This window comes from Sinocyclocheilus rhinocerous, unplaced genomic scaffold (assembly GCF_001515625.1).
Source record: "Sinocyclocheilus rhinocerous isolate Xijiao unplaced genomic scaffold, SAMN03320098_v1.1 scaffold594, whole genome shotgun sequence".
NCBI lineage: Eukaryota > Metazoa > Chordata > Actinopteri > Cypriniformes > Cyprinidae > Sinocyclocheilus > Sinocyclocheilus rhinocerous.
In genome coordinates, this window is record NW_015645059.1 from 1,590,520 (window position 1) to 1,609,898 (window position 19,379).

Below are 19,379 nucleotides of genomic sequence, written 5' to 3' on the forward strand. Positions count from 1 at the left end.
TTGCAGGAAAGACTATAAGAGCAGAAACTCATTATACTACTCTCTCATTCCGGAAATGTCAGAGCAGAATCGGTTTTAGGTAAACACATCAATGCTCTTTGAAAAGAACAAGACATTACCTTAATAGAATTGTGTTTAGCCACTGAGACAAAGCTCAGAGTCTGCCGCCACAGACTATTGTCTTTCAACCTTATGGATGAAAATAAAAAGACTGCATCCTTGTTTTAAACACTCACGTCTTTCAAGGTGATTATATTTGGATGCTGTCCATAGCGTAACAGAATTTCCACCTCCTCCGTTGGATCCCGTTTAGCTTTATTGATTATCTAAACAAGAAAAATATACAGAGATATATTACAATGTCCAAGAAAGTCATTGTATAAAAAAGCAGTATTAAATTGTCTTTCAAAAGGCCAAAAATACTTTAAAAATGAATGCTGTCTAGAATTTAAATAATTAATAATAAATTGAAAATAAAACAATAAAACCTAAAACGAGTTGTTTTAATTGCTACAAGTGAATTTCTGTATTATAATAATGTCCACTATAAAAAATGGATATTCATTGTTATATGCTAAATATTACAATTTAACAAAGTTAATAAATTAGTAGTGTTTTTTATTATTAAAAATGAAAAATGTCAATATATAAAAATTTTAAAATAACATTTAACGCTCATTTAAAGTTTAATTTAATATGTAATTTTAAAATATATTTCATTTTTTCTGTTTAATAATTGTTATTATTATATTATTATTTGTGAGCGTTCCTTTTTGATACATTTATGTTATGTTATGAGGCCTAAATTTACAATGATTGATTTTAGTTTTTAGTGTTTTATTTTTAATCTAAATATAAACTAAATGGGAAATGAACAGGCACAGTTAAATATCTAATAATGACTTGTACATATAAATAACATTTAGTTTTTAAATGATTTATTTTTGCTATTAATTTGCTAAAGTGTTCTGGATGGTGACTTACTGCCTCAATGAAAGCAACCAGTCAGTGTGTTGGTTTAATATGACTCGCTTCTCACCTTCACTGCATACTCCATTCCTGTGCTTTTCTGTATGCAGCGTCTGCAGATGGAATACGAGCCAACCCCGATATCCTCCTTCACCTCATATGCGTCATTGAACTGAGACACGCTTCTGTGGAGCTGTTACAGAGTAAAAACAACCAGATGTAATGCTGACATAAAATCTGACTCATAGCTAGACGTTAAAAACAGTCATTACAGCATATACTACGTGGAAAGAGGCTTAACTGTGTGTATACCTGAACTATAGAGCTCACACTGTTGCTCTGCAAGGGTTGAGACTCTTCTTCTGAGCTGATGGCCACAAAACTGAAACCTCTGAAGAGTTGATTGGCATTGGCACTAGGGGGTACACCTGGAGAGTCTAGCAGAAAACACACAGCGGTTTTGATCAAGTCATTAAATACACCATCAAATAATCCGACAGATTTCAAAAGGTCTAGCAGCATTTAAATAAATAGGTTTTCGTGTTTTTGTCTGAGAGGGGATTAAAGACGGATGGCAAACACAGTCTACCTGATCTAGGGTCAGACATAGTCCGTTATAATAAGCTGATGTACCTTTGGGAGTTTTTGCTGTAAATTCTGGGTCAAAGTAGAATGTGTCGTCTGGTCTGCCAGAGGCTGGTTTGAAGGGTGGGTGAATCTCTCTTCTAAATAATTTCTTAGACAAACAAGACACGATAAAACATTAAAACCACCTTACATTAATAGAGTGTCATTCCTGTAAAAATGTTCCTGTAAAGACTCACATTCCAGTCAATGGTAGCATAAAATGGGTGTCTCTTTATCTCTTCAACTCCGTCTGGACCAGCACCTGCAGATGACCACAGTCAAGTTAAAATCAAATATGCATAACTTACTCTGCAGAAATGACCATCCAGTCAGTCTAATACACTGCTATTTAAAAGGTTGGGGTCAGTATTATGCTTTTAAAGGGGTCATATGATGCAATTTAAATTTTTCCTTTCTCTTTGGAGTGTTACAAGCTCTTGGTGCATAAAGAAGATCTGTAAAGTTGCAAAGACTAAAGTCTCAAATCCAAAGAGATATTCTTTATAAAAGTTAAGAGTCAACCACGCCTACCTAAAACGGCTCGTTCTAACACACCCCCACATATCTACGTCACTATGTGAGAAGATTTGCATAACATCCTGGTAGAGTAGACTACAATGCCGGATCTTCTGACTCACAGACTATAAGTACGTTTTTTTATATTTAAAGAATTTGCCACTGACGATTTAAACGCGAGTTTTGAGCAGTGTAGAGTAGCGTTTGTAGTTTGTCATTTCTCCGTTCACAAATGCAGACAGATGCAATGCAACGTGTTAAAAGACAGTATAAGTAATTATAATCTGTAATTATGTCCCCACTGGATGCAACAAATGCCTCGTTTGTAATGGGTTTTCATGTTTTTGAATCATCGCTCCGGCCTGTCAGGGCATCATCACAATATGGCAAGGGGCGTAACATTTCCGTCTCACGCTTGAGGTATTCGGCCAATCACAACGCACTGGATAGCTGGCCAATCAGAGCACACCTCGCTTTTCAGACCGATGAGCTTTGTAAAAATCGACGCGTTTCAGAAAGCTGGGGCATAGAGGAGAAACAATAATGTACAGTATGTGGAAAATAATGTGTTTTTTAACCTTAAACCGCATAAACACTTTTCATTACACCAAATACACAAAATAATGTTCTTTTTTTGAATAATGTTTGAATAATGTTTTGTTCAACATCATATGACCCCTTTAATGATTTAAGAAGTCTATTATGCTCACCAAAGTTGCATTTATTTTAGTAAAAAAATACAGTTCACACAATAAAATAAATATATTTAAATATAATGTTTAATGAATTAAATATTAATATAATTTGACACAACTGCTTTTTATTTGAATATATTTTAAAATGTAATTTACTCCTGTGATGGCAAAAATCACATGATCCTTCAGAAATCATTCTAATATGCTGATTTGGTGCTCAAGAAACATTATTTACGTTATTATTAACAATGCTGAAAGAGTTGTGTTGTACATTTTTGTGGAAAAAAATGATGTATTTTTTCTGGATTCTTTAAAGAGCAGAAAGTTAAAAAGAACAGTATTTATTTGAAATATATATTTTTTATAACATTATAAATGTCTTTGTTGTCACCTTTGGTTAATTCAGTGCATCCTTGCAGAATAGAATAGAATAGAATAGAATAGAATAGAATAAAGTCCCCAAACTTTTAAATACCAGTGTATGTGAGTGGGCTTACCTAATCTATTGGAAGGGTTTCGTTTGAAAAGGCTCCTGAGGAGACTCTGAGCTTCTGAACTCAGAAACGGAGGCATTCCAAGCTTCGCCCTACAAAAAAAGCAAAAAACAAACAAACAAACAAAAAAATCATATCAAGAGTCAAGCCAGAGTTCAGATAGTCAGCAAATGAAAGATCATCCCTTTATTATTAAGCTACACAATTGTAAGTGCCGGTCGTTAACCAATCAGATTGAAGAACGTATTTTTATTCTAATGCTCTGTTATCCAATTAAGCGTCTTTTCTACATAATTTTTCAGCCTTTACATGCCAAACATGTCATGTCGGCCAGAAAATCACTTCCTCTCTAAGTGAGCAGTTTTTTTTGTTTTTTTACCAGAATGAGCTGTAATGTGTATTAGATCTTGTGATGACAAAGTCAAATTATGGTCCAAAATCTGTCTACACAAGTCTGGAGGTCAGATAACATAGAACAGAGGAAAAAGACAAAGTCAGTCACTGTCATCTGCACTGATGTCACTTCCACAGCTAATACTTTGTGTATTCACATCAGTGGCAATTGTCGGTTCTTATCAGTCCTCTGCAGAAGCCTCAGATGAACACTGTAATTGACAAACTCTCATCTCGCCTTCTCTAAATGTCTGCAGTCATTCTACTAAAACCACATTACTACAGTTTATCAAAGCCGTAAAACTGTACGCGGACCTTTGATTGTAATTATCCACCACAGCAGTGCTAGTGTCACGCCGGAGCGTTATTCACTCTTCAGCAGGCCGCATTATGACGTGACGTATGTTTTGTGTGGTTACGTGTTTACTGACGGTTTAGTGCTTAGTCTTTAAGCTAAACAGCACTGTCAGCTAAACCAAGGGCTTATCCTTATCGCTACAGCACTTAGCATCCAGATGTTACACAGACCAATTCCGCTGGCTCTTCCCACTCAGAGTGGATGACTGTGTTTAGATTATAGTGTGAGTGGAGTCTCTGCCGGGATAGCGGAAGGATGAGGCCGTCGCACTCACTTTAGAATCATAGTCATGGTTTCCTTGCGGTCCTTGCCTTGGAAAGGCAGCGTTCCAGTCAGCATTTCAAACTGAGGATGGAGAACAAAACAAGCTGTTTCTCTGAAGTGTGATTTTATATGAATAAAAGTGCACTCAGTCATTTTTAACGGTCTAATGGAACACTATTCCAGATTGCTCCAGCATGGAACACTATTCCAGATTGCTCCAGCCCAGTTTAGATAGTGTTCAAGATTTTTTTTATTATTTTATATTAGTTGTTATTTAATAATGAATTTTTACATTTCCTAAATGTATTTTAAAATAACAAAATCATTTAAATGTATTAATAACATTATTAACTTATTAATAAAAATGAATAACAAAATAAAATACATAAAAGTTACCAAAAAAAAAAAAAAGTTAAATAAAATAAACATTTTAATGAAAAAAGCGAATTACAAAAAGTTAAAATAAACAAGAGCAGAAACAGGAAGTGGTGCTCCCTCACCATGAGTACACCGTAAGACCACCAGTCAGCGCTATAAGTGTGTCCTCTTCTGTTCACCACCTCTGGAGCCATATACTCTACTGTCCCACAGAAAGAGTATGCTTTATTTTCGTGATCGATCGACTCCTTACTGAGTCCAAAATCTGAAGACACACACAAACACAATTTTAGTATGGCAACATCAGGGTTACAAAACTGGAACTAAAACTACTCAAAATTGTTTTTGTTAACTGAAATAATGCTGAAATAAAATCCAAAGATTACACATTATAATATATATTATATATATATATATATATATTTCTAATTACCTTTTTTATTTATTATTAATTTTTATTTCGGTTTTACTTTTAGCAGTATATATATGGAAACCCATTTCCGCCACTGAATAAAAAATAAAAATAGGGTATTGCAAGTTTTTATCTCACAAATTAAGACTTTTTTCTTGCGATTGAGAGTTTACATCTTTATTTCTCAGTATTGTGATATAAACTAGCACTTGAATGATATGAACTCATAATTGCAACCAGGATATAAACTATAAACTAATAAGTGTGAGATTCTGACGTTCTTTTTTTCTTGCAATTGCAAGTCTATATCACGCAATACTGACTTTAAAACTCTCAACTGTGGGTTTATAGCACGCAATTATGACTTAATTTCTCAGAACTGCAAGTTTATATCTCACAATTCTGAAAGAAAGCAAAATGTAAACTTGCAATTGTGAGAAAAAAGTCAGAATTGTGAGATAAAAAGTTGCAATTACCTTTTTTTTGTACACCGTGGCGGAAACGGGCTTTCATATATATATATATATATATATATATATATATAAACAAGTAAAATTGACAAGAGCACAAAAAAAAAAAAAAATTCCTAAAACAAAGATTAAAATGAAAACTAAAAATCCCCCCAAAAAACTATAAATAATACTAAAAAAAGGGCAACATCTCAATTTCCCACAATCATTTAAAAAAACCTCATTTTCTGCACATTCATTTTCCACACAGTAGCTCTGTGCAATTCACCTTGTCATATAGTATGAGTGTGGTTTAGATGGTCATAAACCTCTACAGAGGGAAGGTTAAATCGTCTGTCTGCCCTCCCATGAGGCTGCAGTCAAGCGGTATCAACACAAAGCCCTAAACGCTCAAGGTGGCACCATGCTGATGCAGCCATTCCAGCAATCTGAAATGACCTACCTGTCAGCTTTATGTGGCCGTCCTCATCCAAGAGAATGCTGAAATTACACAGATTCACAGCATTAAAAAGTCATTTAACAGAGCATGAACACACTCACACAAAGGGTCCCCTTATTTTCTACTGCCATTCCCACCCTGAGCCATGACGACATATCTCTATATGTCACGGCTACAAGACTTCAGCCATTATTTTTATAGCCCTATTCTATCCAGACATAAATGTGATTTATGGACGACCTTACAGACAGCAGTGAGGAAGGATAAAAAAAAAGAGAATGAGTGAGTGAGTTTTAGTGATTTAAAAAAAAAGCAAAAAATGGAAGCATGGAAAGGAAAAATATACACTATTTTTCAAAAGATTTTTAAAGTAAGATTTTTAAAACATTTTTTTATAATAATTCTCTTATGTTCACCAATGCTGCATTTATTTTTTATAAAAATACAGTATAACAGTAATATTGTGAAATATTATTACCATTTAAACTGCTTTTTATTTTAAATATATATATAAATCGTAATTTATTCCTGTGATGGCAACGCTGAATTTTCAGCATCATTACTTCAGTCTTCAGTGTCACATGCTTCTTCAGAAATCATTCTGATATGCCGATTTGCTGCTCAAGAAACATTTCATATTATTATCAATGTCGAATAGAGCTGTGCTGTTTAATTTTTTTATTTTTTTTGCAGAAACTATGATTTTTTTTCCAGAAGTGTCTTGGCTGAATGGAAAGTTCAGAAGAACAGAATTTATTTCTTAATAATGAATGAATAATTTTCAGTAACATTATTAACGTCTATACTGTCACTGTTGATTAATTTCATGCATCTTTGCTAAATAAAAGTATTAAAAATATTAATTTAAAATAATTCGACAAATTTTCTTTCCATACTTCACTTTGTTTTTTTCTTCTTTTTCTTTTTTAAAAGTACAATAAAAGTCTAAACAATGAATACATAATCACTTAATTTTTGTTAAATTTCCATATTTCCACTGTTTGGAATTTGATGGTCTTTTTGTTTTAAAATAAATAAGTTTGAAATGAAATAAATATAATAAATAATGACAATTTTCATTGACTTGGGTGAACTATCCTTTTAAATTCTAGTCTAAATTAGATTTATTTGAGAACATTCAGTACTTCTCTGGTTTCAGATCTCTGTAGATGATGCCTAGTCCATGCAGATGGTCCAGAGCTAAAGCCAGTTCAGCCAGATAAAACTTCACATCCTCCTCTGTGAACATCACCTGAGGAAAGACAGCACATGCTTTACATGTCAATCAGACAGTCTTGTCCTCTCGAAGCTGCAAAGAGACTTCAAGCTGGTGGCTACATGAGACTATGCTCTGGATAAAAGCATCTGCTAATGTTTAAATGTAAATGTAATGCTTGAGGTAACCATTCACTATTTACCTCTTTTGACAGTCGCGTAAAGAGATCACCTCCTCTTAAAAAGTCCAGAATCAGATAAAGCTTTCCTTCAGTCTGGAATGCTGCAAGGAGTACACAAGAAGAGTGTGAGAAAGAAAGAATGGCTTCATTGGTTAACAGAACATTAGAACGAGAGCAGTTCTTTATTCTGATTGGCTGATGACCAGCACTTACCATAGTGTAGCTTAACAATAAAGGGATGATTAACCTCCACCAGGATGTCCCGCTCCATCTTAGTCCTGACCCGATCCCGTACTGAAAACACACGCATAAATAACAACACTTCTGTTTACTTCCATTGAGTTCACTAACAACGTTCCCCCCCGCCCAGAAATCTGGCACAGCAGAATTACGCAGATGGCACCGGATGACTAATTAAATAAAGTAGGGAGAAAAATGCAGTGCAAGAGAGACAAGAGAAGCTGAGAGCTGTAGGGGGAGGAGACTCATTTTACTCCTGTGGATGTAGATGTGTTTATCATCTGGAAGGGCTGTTTTTCATAGTTCCACCCTTCCACGAACATCAATTTACATTCTTAAACAGCTACAGCTGGGAATTAACCAACTAAAACACTAGAATAAACATAACTTAAACAGGTTACTGTGGAAAAAGTAAACGCAATCTGGAGTCCCACGTGTTAATAAGACTTTTGAACTGCCTTTAATATCTTGGCTTGCAAACCTGCATGACTTTCCTGAGGACAAAAACAATTAATTAGAATTTTCAGCTATAGGACTAAGGCTAAACATCAAACCTTCTTCCTGTTTTATTGAATTTGTTTCAAGAAGTCAAATTTGCCAAATCATACTTCCTACAATTCCTAGATTATACATGACCCACGTCAATATTTGACTATTCAATAAACATTGGCAGTGTTCAATAATAGTTACAGAAGTTAAAGTGTTACAAATTTATGAAAAATGTAAATAAATAAATAAATATGTATGTACATGCACATACTGTAATGTTGGCCATTGTTCTAGATCTCAGCACTGGCCACTGAAAACCCAATATTGGCTTACTTAATACCTTTTAGGGTGGCTTTTTTCAGCACTTTCATTGCATACAGCTGTCCTGCATCTGGGCCTGTTGTCTTCTTCACCAAAAACACCTGCAACCCACAAACAAAATCAAGGCTTCATCAAAACGACATTAAAAACGCTTTAAAACAGGATCTATTTTACTCATCAGTTCTTCTTGAAAACATAATTAGTTCTGTGCCATGACACTGTAACTATGGTGACCATGACTAGCTCCACGTGTAATTTTACTGAGATTGTCGTTAAAATATGAATGACTGTTTTTTCCATCTGTGCATGGCTCATGCTTTCATCTGTGCTGATTGCCTCTCAAAGCACAATGCAAACACACACACACACACACACACACACACACCAAACACTAAAAATATATTCGTATAGGTGGGTGGCATGACCAAAATGTTATATCACTGTATGAGTAATTTCAAATCACAGTAACAATATGAACACAAAACAGTCCTTTACCTAAATATTTTAAATATCACATAATATACATCATTTGATTATGTAATAGCTTAATTACTTAAACAATTTATTAATTTTTTTGAAACTTGATGAACACACAAAAAAGGTTTCTTTCTTTCTTTCTTTTTACATTTTTACAACATTTATTAACCTAGTTAATAATTTTATTAACCTTTTTTATTTTATTAATGTAGTTAATTAGTTAATAAAAATTTTCATGTTAATTCAGAGTACATTAATGTTATAACTTTTTCAACTTTTAGATACAAGATCTTAAAAATGTATTAGTAAACATTGAAATTAAAATGAACTTAGATTAATAAATGCTGTAGAAGTGTTGTTCATTGCTAGTTCATGCTAACTAATGCAGTTAAAGGGATAGTTCACCCAAAAATGAAAATTATCCCATTATTTACTCACCCTCAAGTCATCCTAGGTGAGATGTCGGCGGATGTCGGATTAAATTGATTATTACGTTTTAAATATGGTTATTTTTCTTACAAAAACGCATCGATTCGCTACAGGAGGCCTATGTTCACCCACCCGCAGCCGTGTGAGGCACTTTTTATTATGGATGGATGTGCTTTATTTCACTTCTTTTGGACTGATGCACTGCAACACCTGCTGACTGCCATTAAACAGCTTGGAAGATCAAAGTCAATTTTTAATATAACTCCGACTGGATTCGTCTGAAAGAAGAACGTCATATACACCTAGGATGACTTGAGGGTGAGTAATTTATGGGCTAATTTTCATTTTTGGGTGAATTAACCCTTTAACTAATGTTAACAAATGAAACCTTATTGTAAAGTGAAAAAAATTGTTGTGAAAAAATTAAAGTATGCATTAAACAAAAATATAATATTGATTACATTTATTAATTCAAATACAGCACCATATATATACGGCATGTATCAAGGAGGTCCCTTTTTATTTAAATACTATAATATTATTAACATTTTGAATGAGCTTTTATTTTTATATTTTCAATTCTGATTTAAATTTTTTGTAATTTTATGTGCTTTTTTCATTTTCATTCATTAGTATTTTAATACTTTAGTATTTCAACTTAAAAATATTTATTTCAGTTAGTTGCTAAGTTTATTAAACTTGAAGTTTTTCATCAACTGTTTACATTTTTTATAGTTTTAGTTTACAATAACAACAGTAGTCCCTGCTCTGTCTCTCCATGGACCTATATGGAGTCCTTGGACTAATAAGGTTGAAGACCCTTGGTATAAACAGTATAACAGAAACTTTACCCGTTTATAAATTTGTACCATCATGTATACAGCATATAAAAAAAATCATACTTCACAGCCCTAAATTAATGCGACGTACCTTTCCGAAGGAGCCCTGTCCAAGCACCTTCTGGAGCTCAAACTGCTGCGGGTCGGCCTTCTCTGAGCCCTCTTTAACATGATGTGTGATGCTGATCTCTTTAACAGACACTTCTTCCTGGAGAGAAGATGACAACAAGCCAAAGAGAGAATTACATCAGCGAGAAACACAAAAACTTTGACAGACGTACAAACAAATTCAGACCAGCCAGAGAGAAAGCACTTTTACTTAATTCACCTCAACTCAATAATAAACCTCAACATGCAGCATTAAATGAACACACGGCTTGAATATGCGGTCGCAAACGCATCACTCTCACCCACGCCACGCACATCACAGTAGTGCGCCGTTGTGTCCCACGTGTTCTCGGGCCCGACCTGGGGCTCGTCACCCTGCTCCATGCCTGAGGGAGGAGGGGTTGAGCCCCGGCAATCCCCCTGCAGTGTGCGCCTGCTGCTGGGCTTCTGATGCACAGAGAGAGCAGGACCAAACTCGGTAGAAAGCTCATGTGACGGACAGCTTCCTACACGGTTGCCATGACACCGCCCCCAATCCTCCTGCTCCATCACAGTAGTGGTGGGAGTGGAGAAGGGTGACTAAAGACACAACGTTCAAGCTCTTCTTTCCTCACTCTCTTCCTCCCACTCTCTCTCTCTCCCTCTCTTTCCATCCATTTCTCTTTGTCTCCCCCTCTAATCCATCATCTTTCCATCTCCACACAGTGAGATGATGTCATCCTACGTTGGCGTACCCGCAAAGTGTCTCTCATGCAACTGATGAAAGTTTATGGGCACAGACGGTCGTCCAATGCTCAATATACTGAGACCCAAACAATAACAAAACCTCTACCACGATGCATTAAGAAGTTGCTTAGACAACGTTCAACTGAAATGATACAAAATTCGGCTGCATAAACTGCTTTAGCTAGTCACCTCATTTTTTCTTTAAGACTGGTCATAACTTTTTAAAGTCAGTTACGTAAAAGGGTAGACTGGCCTAATTTGAATCCAAAAAGTAACTTAACTAGCTGCTATTTGTTCAAACTAGTTCTTTAGACATAGTCTTACATAGTGGCCAGAGCTGGGTAGTAACTGTTTACATGTAATCTGGATTATTTAAGTACTTGTAATTAGATTAAATTACATTTTAAAATACTCGTAATCAGACTACAGTTTTTTTTTATTACATAATTACATATTATTCACACAATGTAAATAAATTATTCATAATTTATTGATTTTTCATAATTCCTCTTCTTTTATCTATTAAATGTTCCTTTCTAAAATAGCATATACCACTTCAATATATTCAAGTCTTCCAGTTTTGTGGACGTTTACACAAAGAATGCACAATTTGAAAATGTTTCTTATCTGAACATCTTTCACCTAATTATGGAAGCCCGTTTCCGCCACTGAATAAAAAATAAAAAAAGGTTATTGCGATTTTTTCTCTCTCTAAATTCTAACTTTTTTCACAGAATTGCATGATATAAACTCACAATTGCGAGTTTGAAATCAGAATTGCGAGATATAAACTCACAATTCTAACTTTTTTTCACAGAATTGCGTGATATAAACTCACAATTGCGAGTTATTAAGTCAGAATTGCGAGATCTAAAGTCACAATTGCGAGATAAAAACTCGCAATTCTGACTTTTTTTCTCGCAATTGCGAGTTTATATCTCACAATTCTGACTTTTTTTCTCGCAATTGCGAGTTTATATCTCACAATTTGGATTTTTCCCCCCCGCAATTCTGACTTTTTTTCACAATTGCGATTTATAAAGTCAGAATTGCGTGATATAAACTCGCAATTGCAAGTTAAAGTCCAATTTTGAGGGGGGGGGGACTGATATGTTCTCAGAATTGCGAGTTTATATCTCACAATTCTGACTTTATTTCTCAGAATTGCGAGTTTATATCACAATTCTGACTTTAGGAAAAAAAGTCAGAACTGCGAGTTTGTATCACGCAATTATGGGAAAAAAAGTCAGAGTTGGGAGATAAAAAGTCACAATTACCTTTTTTATTTTTTATTCAATGGCGGAAACGGGCTTCCATACCTAATAGATTTACTTGAAGTAGCCTGAAATTTTTAAATAAGTGTTTTAATAATTAAATATCACATTTCCATGTTCACAGTTCTCTGTTGGTTAATGGTCACATGACATGAAGGTAAACAAATAAAATATTTTATTATTTTTTCAGTTTTATTTTGATTGATGTCATTTTAATTTGACATTTTTATGATTTCATTATTTATCTGCTTTTCATTAAACTGACAAACCCCCTGCAGTTCATTTACGAACCCCAGTTTGGGAAACCTTGATGGAATGTTTAATGCACTGGAATATATTTACTTCCTCTTTGTATTTTTATATAAATATGGTACAAAATTATCCTATTTAAATCAATGTGATAAACGTGTAATCAAAAAGTAGTCTGATTACATTACCTAAAATGTGTAATGTAATGGATTATGTTACTAAATACAGTTTTTGTCATGTAATTTGGATTCAGTAACAGACTACAATTTCTAAGTAATCTACCCAGCGTTGATAGTGGCTATGTTAATGCAGCTGGACACTGGTCACTAGGGCTGCACTTCACTTATAGACACACACACTCACAAACTTCTCTTAGCACTTCCCTTCAGGGGAATCCCTGCTACCATTTTAAAGTGCATTCCACTTTGTGAAGTGGACAAGGGAAGATTATGTGGACGGACCCTTGACCCCTTGATTCTGACCAAGGAAGTGAGTCTACTTCATATGTCAGGCAGCTCCATAGACCACAATGCAACAAGGTTGTGACATGACCACAAATTGTGTTTAAATTACCCCCACCTCAAACAACTCTATGATATATTAATTATTTTTTAAATATTTAAAACAGCCAAAGCATACCCATATACATACAGTATAGCAAGCTACATCAAACAAATTATTAAGAGGAAAAATTTAAATAATAAATATGCTTCACAGCAGATTCCAAGTGATCACCAATTCAAAAAATTGCAAGGCTTCCAATAGTAGTGGGCACTCGTGCAATGAAATCAATGACATACATCCAAGTCAATGAAAGGGAGGGGAGTTGGGGATAAAGGGAAGGGCTTAAAAAATGGTGGTACGCAGCCTAGATATCACCCAGATCCCTCCTTCAAAGTCTTTATTTTCTTATCTATTTGATTGTCCACCAGGCAAAAGTGTGAAGTCTGACAGCTTAGAATTGAAGTTGTTATTGTTAACTGAAACAAAATCTATAAAAAAAATGTGAAATATAGTTGAAATAAAATATATAGATATTACCAGAAAGACCTAAATCTAAAAAAAACGAATAAATAAATAAGCTTAAGTTGTACTAAAATTTATTCTATATTTTTTTTATATAATCGATTTTTAATGCAAAGGACCACCAAATATGTGCAATATGATGAACTCCTTTCCTAAAATAAGGATATTATAATGCGTGATATTATAAAGACAATGTAGTTGTAGTTACGTTATCTCTGTACTAAAGTTAAATAAATAATATTATACAATATTATAATATTATCTGGAAAATATTAGTGGTAATTCAAAATAATTATTATTAATAAAAAATTCTCTTTCCATTTAAAAATTAGGTTATGTTCAGAAGGGAATAATGCTGTCGGTATACTTTGCATAATATGCACATTTTTGTCATAAAATAACTGAAAAACCTACTACATTTGCCAAAATTTGAAGCATACACTCTGTACAAGCACACTGTGTGTTTTGTTCCCCCCCTCGATTCAATGCACCCAACCTTCAATCTGGAGAGTGACAAATTAATCATAATCAATATTGAATCTTCATCTACATAGTGACTCATTTGACTAAACAGCCAAAAGTCAGGACAAAATTAACATTTATCATTGCTTACTGCATTCTGTTCTAAATATTATTTTGGAAAAAAGGCGGTAAACACTGTGCAGAATGTTTGTATTCCATTCTGAACACACCCAGAGATTTTCTACAGTCCCCTGTGTAAAGCTCTTGTGAAGACTTGTGTAAAGTCCACCTCCATGAAGATCCCCAAATTCCCTCTTCTTCCCATCTCCTGTGTTATCTCTAAAGCCGATGGAACCATAAATACCTCAGAGTCCCATGGAGAGCGATGTGGAAGTGAGGCCAGCGAATCCTCCATCCTGCTCCAGCCCAAATCAGTCTGGCATCGTGTCAGCCTGGGCTCCCTCAGAGCAGCCAGCATCCTGCCATGAGGTGCTGGATCTCCATCCAGCCCTGACAGTGTTTCAAACCTTTCTGTCACTTCCTGAATCCCCGCGGGCAAGTCTATGGTGTGATGGTGCAGCCGTCTTAGTCTAGTCCAGTCTGGAGAGTTTGTCTCCAGCATCCAAGCTAAGTATTTCCCAGAAACAAGGTCTGTTGAGATAAAGAATAAAACCAACTGCACTCCACTTCAGATGCCTTGGCTTGTTAAGTTCTTGCTGAAAAGCACAGGAAATTGTCTGCAGGAACTTGGAATCTTCTCTGGAAACATCCAGAAGTCTATAAAGCTGCAATGCAAGCTCTGTTTTCCTGATATATGAAAGAGAAAATCATTTAACCAATCGAAGGAGGAAAAGAAACGCAAAGGGAGGGAGGCATGATGAATCCGCTGTTCACCTGCATCATGTTAAACACATACAAGCATTCAACCAGCAGCACTTCCCCGCCTCTTTCCTCAGCTCTCGCTGAGCATAATTCACACCTCATCTCAATGTCGCCAAGAATGGAAACTGATACTTCAGAATGAGAATGAGTTGCTAACGCTTTAGGGTCCACATGGAAGTTGATAGGAATACAAGATGAGGTATTTAAGTTGCATCCTATAAACTTCCAACTACAAATCAAAGCCATATGTACTACAAAGATCAAAGGTGTACAATAAAGGCTTGAGGCCTGATTCCAGGATGCTTGAGAGTGTGTTTGTGTGCAGTTTGTGAATGATTCCTGTCTGATGGAGAGCTGTTGTCCAGTGTGTGAGTGTGCTTGTGGTGGTATTTTCGAGACTGTGATTCAGAGTACAGATGGTGACAATACAGGATGTGCATGTTCCATGTAATCACTGACTTAAAGAGCACCTGTACCACATGTACAAACAAAGATGCATCTTATTGATTTAAAGAAAATCACATCTGCAGTACACAATACACACTGCAGCTAAATTTATTTGTCAATTCACCTTTTAGTCCTTAATCCTGTTCTGTACACACAGTTCAGTAATTCACAGAAGTGACAATGCATTTTACAGCGGAATTAACTGCTGTAAAATTCAGGTAGTGGCAACCGCATTTACAAAAATTATATGCTGTATCAGGAAACAAACTGAACAACTTGTTATTAACAACGTATTTAAACAACGTATCAGAGTTGTGTCTCTTCTCTGTGTACACGCTGCAAGAAATCACAGGGAACAAGGTACGTCTTAAATCATTAGTGTTGCCAAATCTTGCTAGAAAAAAAAACACTTTATGAGCCAGGACAAGTGGACATGGCAACCCTTCAAGAGCACGCTCTGTTGATGGTGGTTTAGTTAAAGGGATAGTTCACCCAAAAATGAAAATTCTGTCATTAATTACTCACCCTCATGTCGTTCCAAACCCGTAAGACCTTTGTTCATCTTCAGAACGCAAATTATAATATTTTTGATGAAATCCGAGAGCTTTCTGACCCTCCAAATACAGCAAGGGAACTGAACGTTCAAGGCCCAGAAAGGTAGTAAGGACATCACTAGTGGTCGACCGATATATATTGCCAAGGCCGATATTTGCCATTTTTCAAATATCGGCATCGGCTGATAAATTTTCCTGTTTGGCCGATGCGTTTGAGGTGGGACTTTTATTTTAACGGCGCGCCAGACTTTTATTTTGATGGCGCTGAGAACGGCAGCGCCTGAACACACAGTGCTCACATTCTCCCTCTTGTTTGCTGTTGTCGTTAACAGTTCTGTCTAAATACGGATATAAGTCTGTCTAATTATCAGATAGAACGGTTAAGCAAAGGAATTAAAATGTATACAAAAAGCCTTATAATGATTGCTTTTATATTATTAGTAATAGAAAGGCAAACATTATAATAGTTTCTTGTTTGCCGTCAGCATTCAGCAAATACGCATTTATATCATTTAATAAACATCTATAAACATCTAATTTCAAAAACCTTGCAAACTTAGTCGGATCCAGTTGTGAGATCTTGTGAAGTGTGCATGTGATGTGCATGTGTTCATTGAGACGCGCCATGGACAAACTTTTAACTTGTGATTTTAAATTATGCTGCACTTTATGCATTTGCCCACTGTCATATTCATGTCATTTTCACTGTGTGCTGTATGTAAAATGAGTGTTACCTTGGCTTTATTTGAAAAAATATGATTAATGCACACAAACTTCCCAGAATACTGAGTGCCCTGTTGGTTACAGTGTTTACTTCCTTTTTAATTATATTTTTATTAAATATTTATTTATTTGTGAAAAATACTTTGTCATCTAAAGTACAAGTATGTTTATTTAACACATTTATTTTTTAATCAATTTTCAAATTATTTCAAATTTCTTAAATATTAATTAAAATAAATAAAATTATATCGGCTTTATATCGGCCACCCTGCTTTCCAAGATATCGGCATCGGCTGTCAAAAAACCAATATCGGTCAACCACTAGACATCACTAAAATAGTCTGTGTGATATAAGTGGTTCAACCGTAATTTTATTAAAGGAGACATATTATGTCCCTTTTTACAATATGTAATATAAGTCTCTGGTGTCCCCAGAATGTGTCTGTGAAGTTTCAGCTCAAAATACTCCACAGATCATTTATTATAACATTTTAAAAATGCCTATTTTGTGTGGAAGCAGAAACAGCTGTTTTTCGGGCCCGTTTCTTTAAATGCAAATGAGCTGCTGCTCCCAGCCCCCTTTTCCAGAATAGAGCTGCAAGCAGCCAAAGACAGAACAGTGAGCATGTTTTGCTCAAACTTTCGCCATGGCATAAGAACTAGAACACTGTTGTCGCTTGCAAAATCAAAATGACGGTGCAGTGGTTGGAAACGTACAGATTAAGGGGCGGTAATATTATAATCCCTTTGCCACGTCACCAAGGGAGCGAAATCAGATGTGCTCGTTTTCTCAGACGCTTGCAGAAAAAGGCTTACCAAAACAATGTTACTGGGTTAATCTTTTTCACGTTTCCTTGGTTGGTAGATGCACCGGGGACCTGATTATAGCACTTAAAACCTGGAAAAGTCAGATTTTCGTGATATGTCACCTTTAAGGTACGAGAATACTTTTTGTGTGCAAAGAAAACAAAAATAATGACTTTATTCAATGTTTTTTTATTTTATTTTATTGACGTCCTTACTTCTTTTCTGGCCCTTGAATGTGGTAATTATATTGCTGTCTATGCAGGGCTAGAAAGCTCCCGGATTTCATCAAAAACAAATTTTTTTTTAAAGAAGATACTAATATACATATTGGATATTGAATCTTAATGATCATAATTACTTATTTTTTATTATTTTTTGAAAGATTAAAATTTTACAAGATGCCTACAAATGAAGGGGGAAAACACCCCAAAACTATTATTATATAGTTACTTTTAAATTTATTAAAGTAGGCATATGTTTTCCATAATAACCTGTAAGTGAGTGTCTAATACATGCCTTCCGGAGGTACACGTCAGCTTTGGAGCCAAGCGGAAACCCGATCACTGTCCAGAGTACAGTACTCACCGTTCTGCAGGGGAATCTTTCAGGCTGTCTCTGAAACAGCCTCCGAAGAGCCTTCAGCCTACATTGCAGCATGCGGATCACTGCCTCACTGAAAACAAGTGTCCAGGGCTTAGAAGCTGCCATACCGCTACTGCCCTGCTTCTGTCTCTGGTCTAGAGGAACACAGTCCAAGTGAGTGAGTGTGTGTGCCAGGATATGCAAGAAGTTGTAAGGAGTGAACGCCTGGATGACAATCACTGACTCACTGAGGGGGGAAGCCCAGTCCTGAAGGAGGGATTGTTAGAGACAAACTGGGAGATTCCCCTTCTGCGAACCCACCAATCCCTCCAGTACAGTGTCCTGGAGATCCCCACACACTCTCACAGCTGACCAGTCACACAGAGACACATACACACATGCTCAGCCTTGTTTCAGGATGTTGGGCTACAGCTGAGATTAACAACACCTGTTGTGTACAGTCCAGTGGTGCAAAGCAAGAACGGTTGCCTTCAAACAGTCCATAGGTGTGCAGAACACAGTGAACTTTCAATTAACTCCACAAACACTTATCAAACTTTACATGCTTTATAAAAGTAATCAGTGTTGATAACTAGAGAGCCATGTCCGTGATAAATAATAAACAGTGTGTGTGTGTTATATAGCTGATAGATGGGCTTTTGTCAAAAATTGAATAGTTTTGCATCATGTGACACTGTTTTCCAGCAAAAGTGTTTATGAATTTATGGAGTTACAGCTGCATATTTTACATCTTGCTGCAGTTGTTCTTTTTGTAAGAGAAAAGTGAAGAAATGTGAAGAAAACGTGAAGAAATTTAAATATACAAAAATGAGAAAAATGAAATAATAAAAGAAAAAAAGAAAAACATTTAATGCAAAATATATATTTTTGGGAGTTCATTGGTGCCATATAAATATTAGCAGTAGGGATGCACCGATACCGATACTGGTATCGGTATCGGGCCCGATACTGAGCTCCTGTACTCGTACTCGTTAAAATGCCCCGATACCAAATGCCGATACCACACAGCATGTGGTAGATGCCATATTCAAACAAAGAAATACCGACAGCAGACAGCAGAATGGGGTTATTAGAGATTAAAGATGTCTACGAAGTATATGTATGCAATGAATATAAAACAGCACTTCTGTTGTGTGATGTTCGCTCACTTAGCACGCATCATTTGGATTAAAACTAAAATCGCAAATATAAGACAATTTATAGGGGCATTCACTATAAACGTCATTTATTTTCACCCTTAAGCATACACGACTTTCTGGCGAAAGTGAAACTAACAGCCTGTGTGAAATGCGCTAGGCTGTACTGTACTTG

General features: G+C 35.6%; 1 protein-coding gene across 2 annotated transcripts in view; it reads right to left on the minus strand.

Moving 5' to 3' along the window:
• Window positions 1–19,379, minus strand: part of rps6ka3b (ribosomal protein S6 kinase, polypeptide 3b) — a 61,629-nt gene that overhangs the window by 4,240 nt on the left and 38,010 nt on the right. For both annotated transcript variants that reach the window (XM_016508461.1, XM_016508462.1), the window contains 14 exons: window positions 10,299–10,415; window positions 8,482–8,563; window positions 7,626–7,706; window positions 7,434–7,513; window positions 7,161–7,267; window positions 6,019–6,056; window positions 4,817–4,959; window positions 4,327–4,397; window positions 3,305–3,393; window positions 1,794–1,858; window positions 1,603–1,705; window positions 1,282–1,406; window positions 1,040–1,162; window positions 237–326 (listed from right to left, as the gene is read on the minus strand). In XM_016508461.1, coding sequence (XP_016363947.1) covers window positions 237–326; window positions 1,040–1,162; window positions 1,282–1,406; window positions 1,603–1,705; window positions 1,794–1,858; window positions 3,305–3,393; window positions 4,327–4,397; window positions 4,817–4,959; window positions 6,019–6,056; window positions 7,161–7,267; window positions 7,434–7,513; window positions 7,626–7,706; window positions 8,482–8,563; window positions 10,299–10,415 — 1,314 coding nt within the window. The remainder of the gene's footprint in view (window positions 1–236; window positions 327–1,039; window positions 1,163–1,281; window positions 1,407–1,602; window positions 1,706–1,793; window positions 1,859–3,304; window positions 3,394–4,326; window positions 4,398–4,816; window positions 4,960–6,018; window positions 6,057–7,160; window positions 7,268–7,433; window positions 7,514–7,625; window positions 7,707–8,481; window positions 8,564–10,298; window positions 10,416–19,379) is intronic.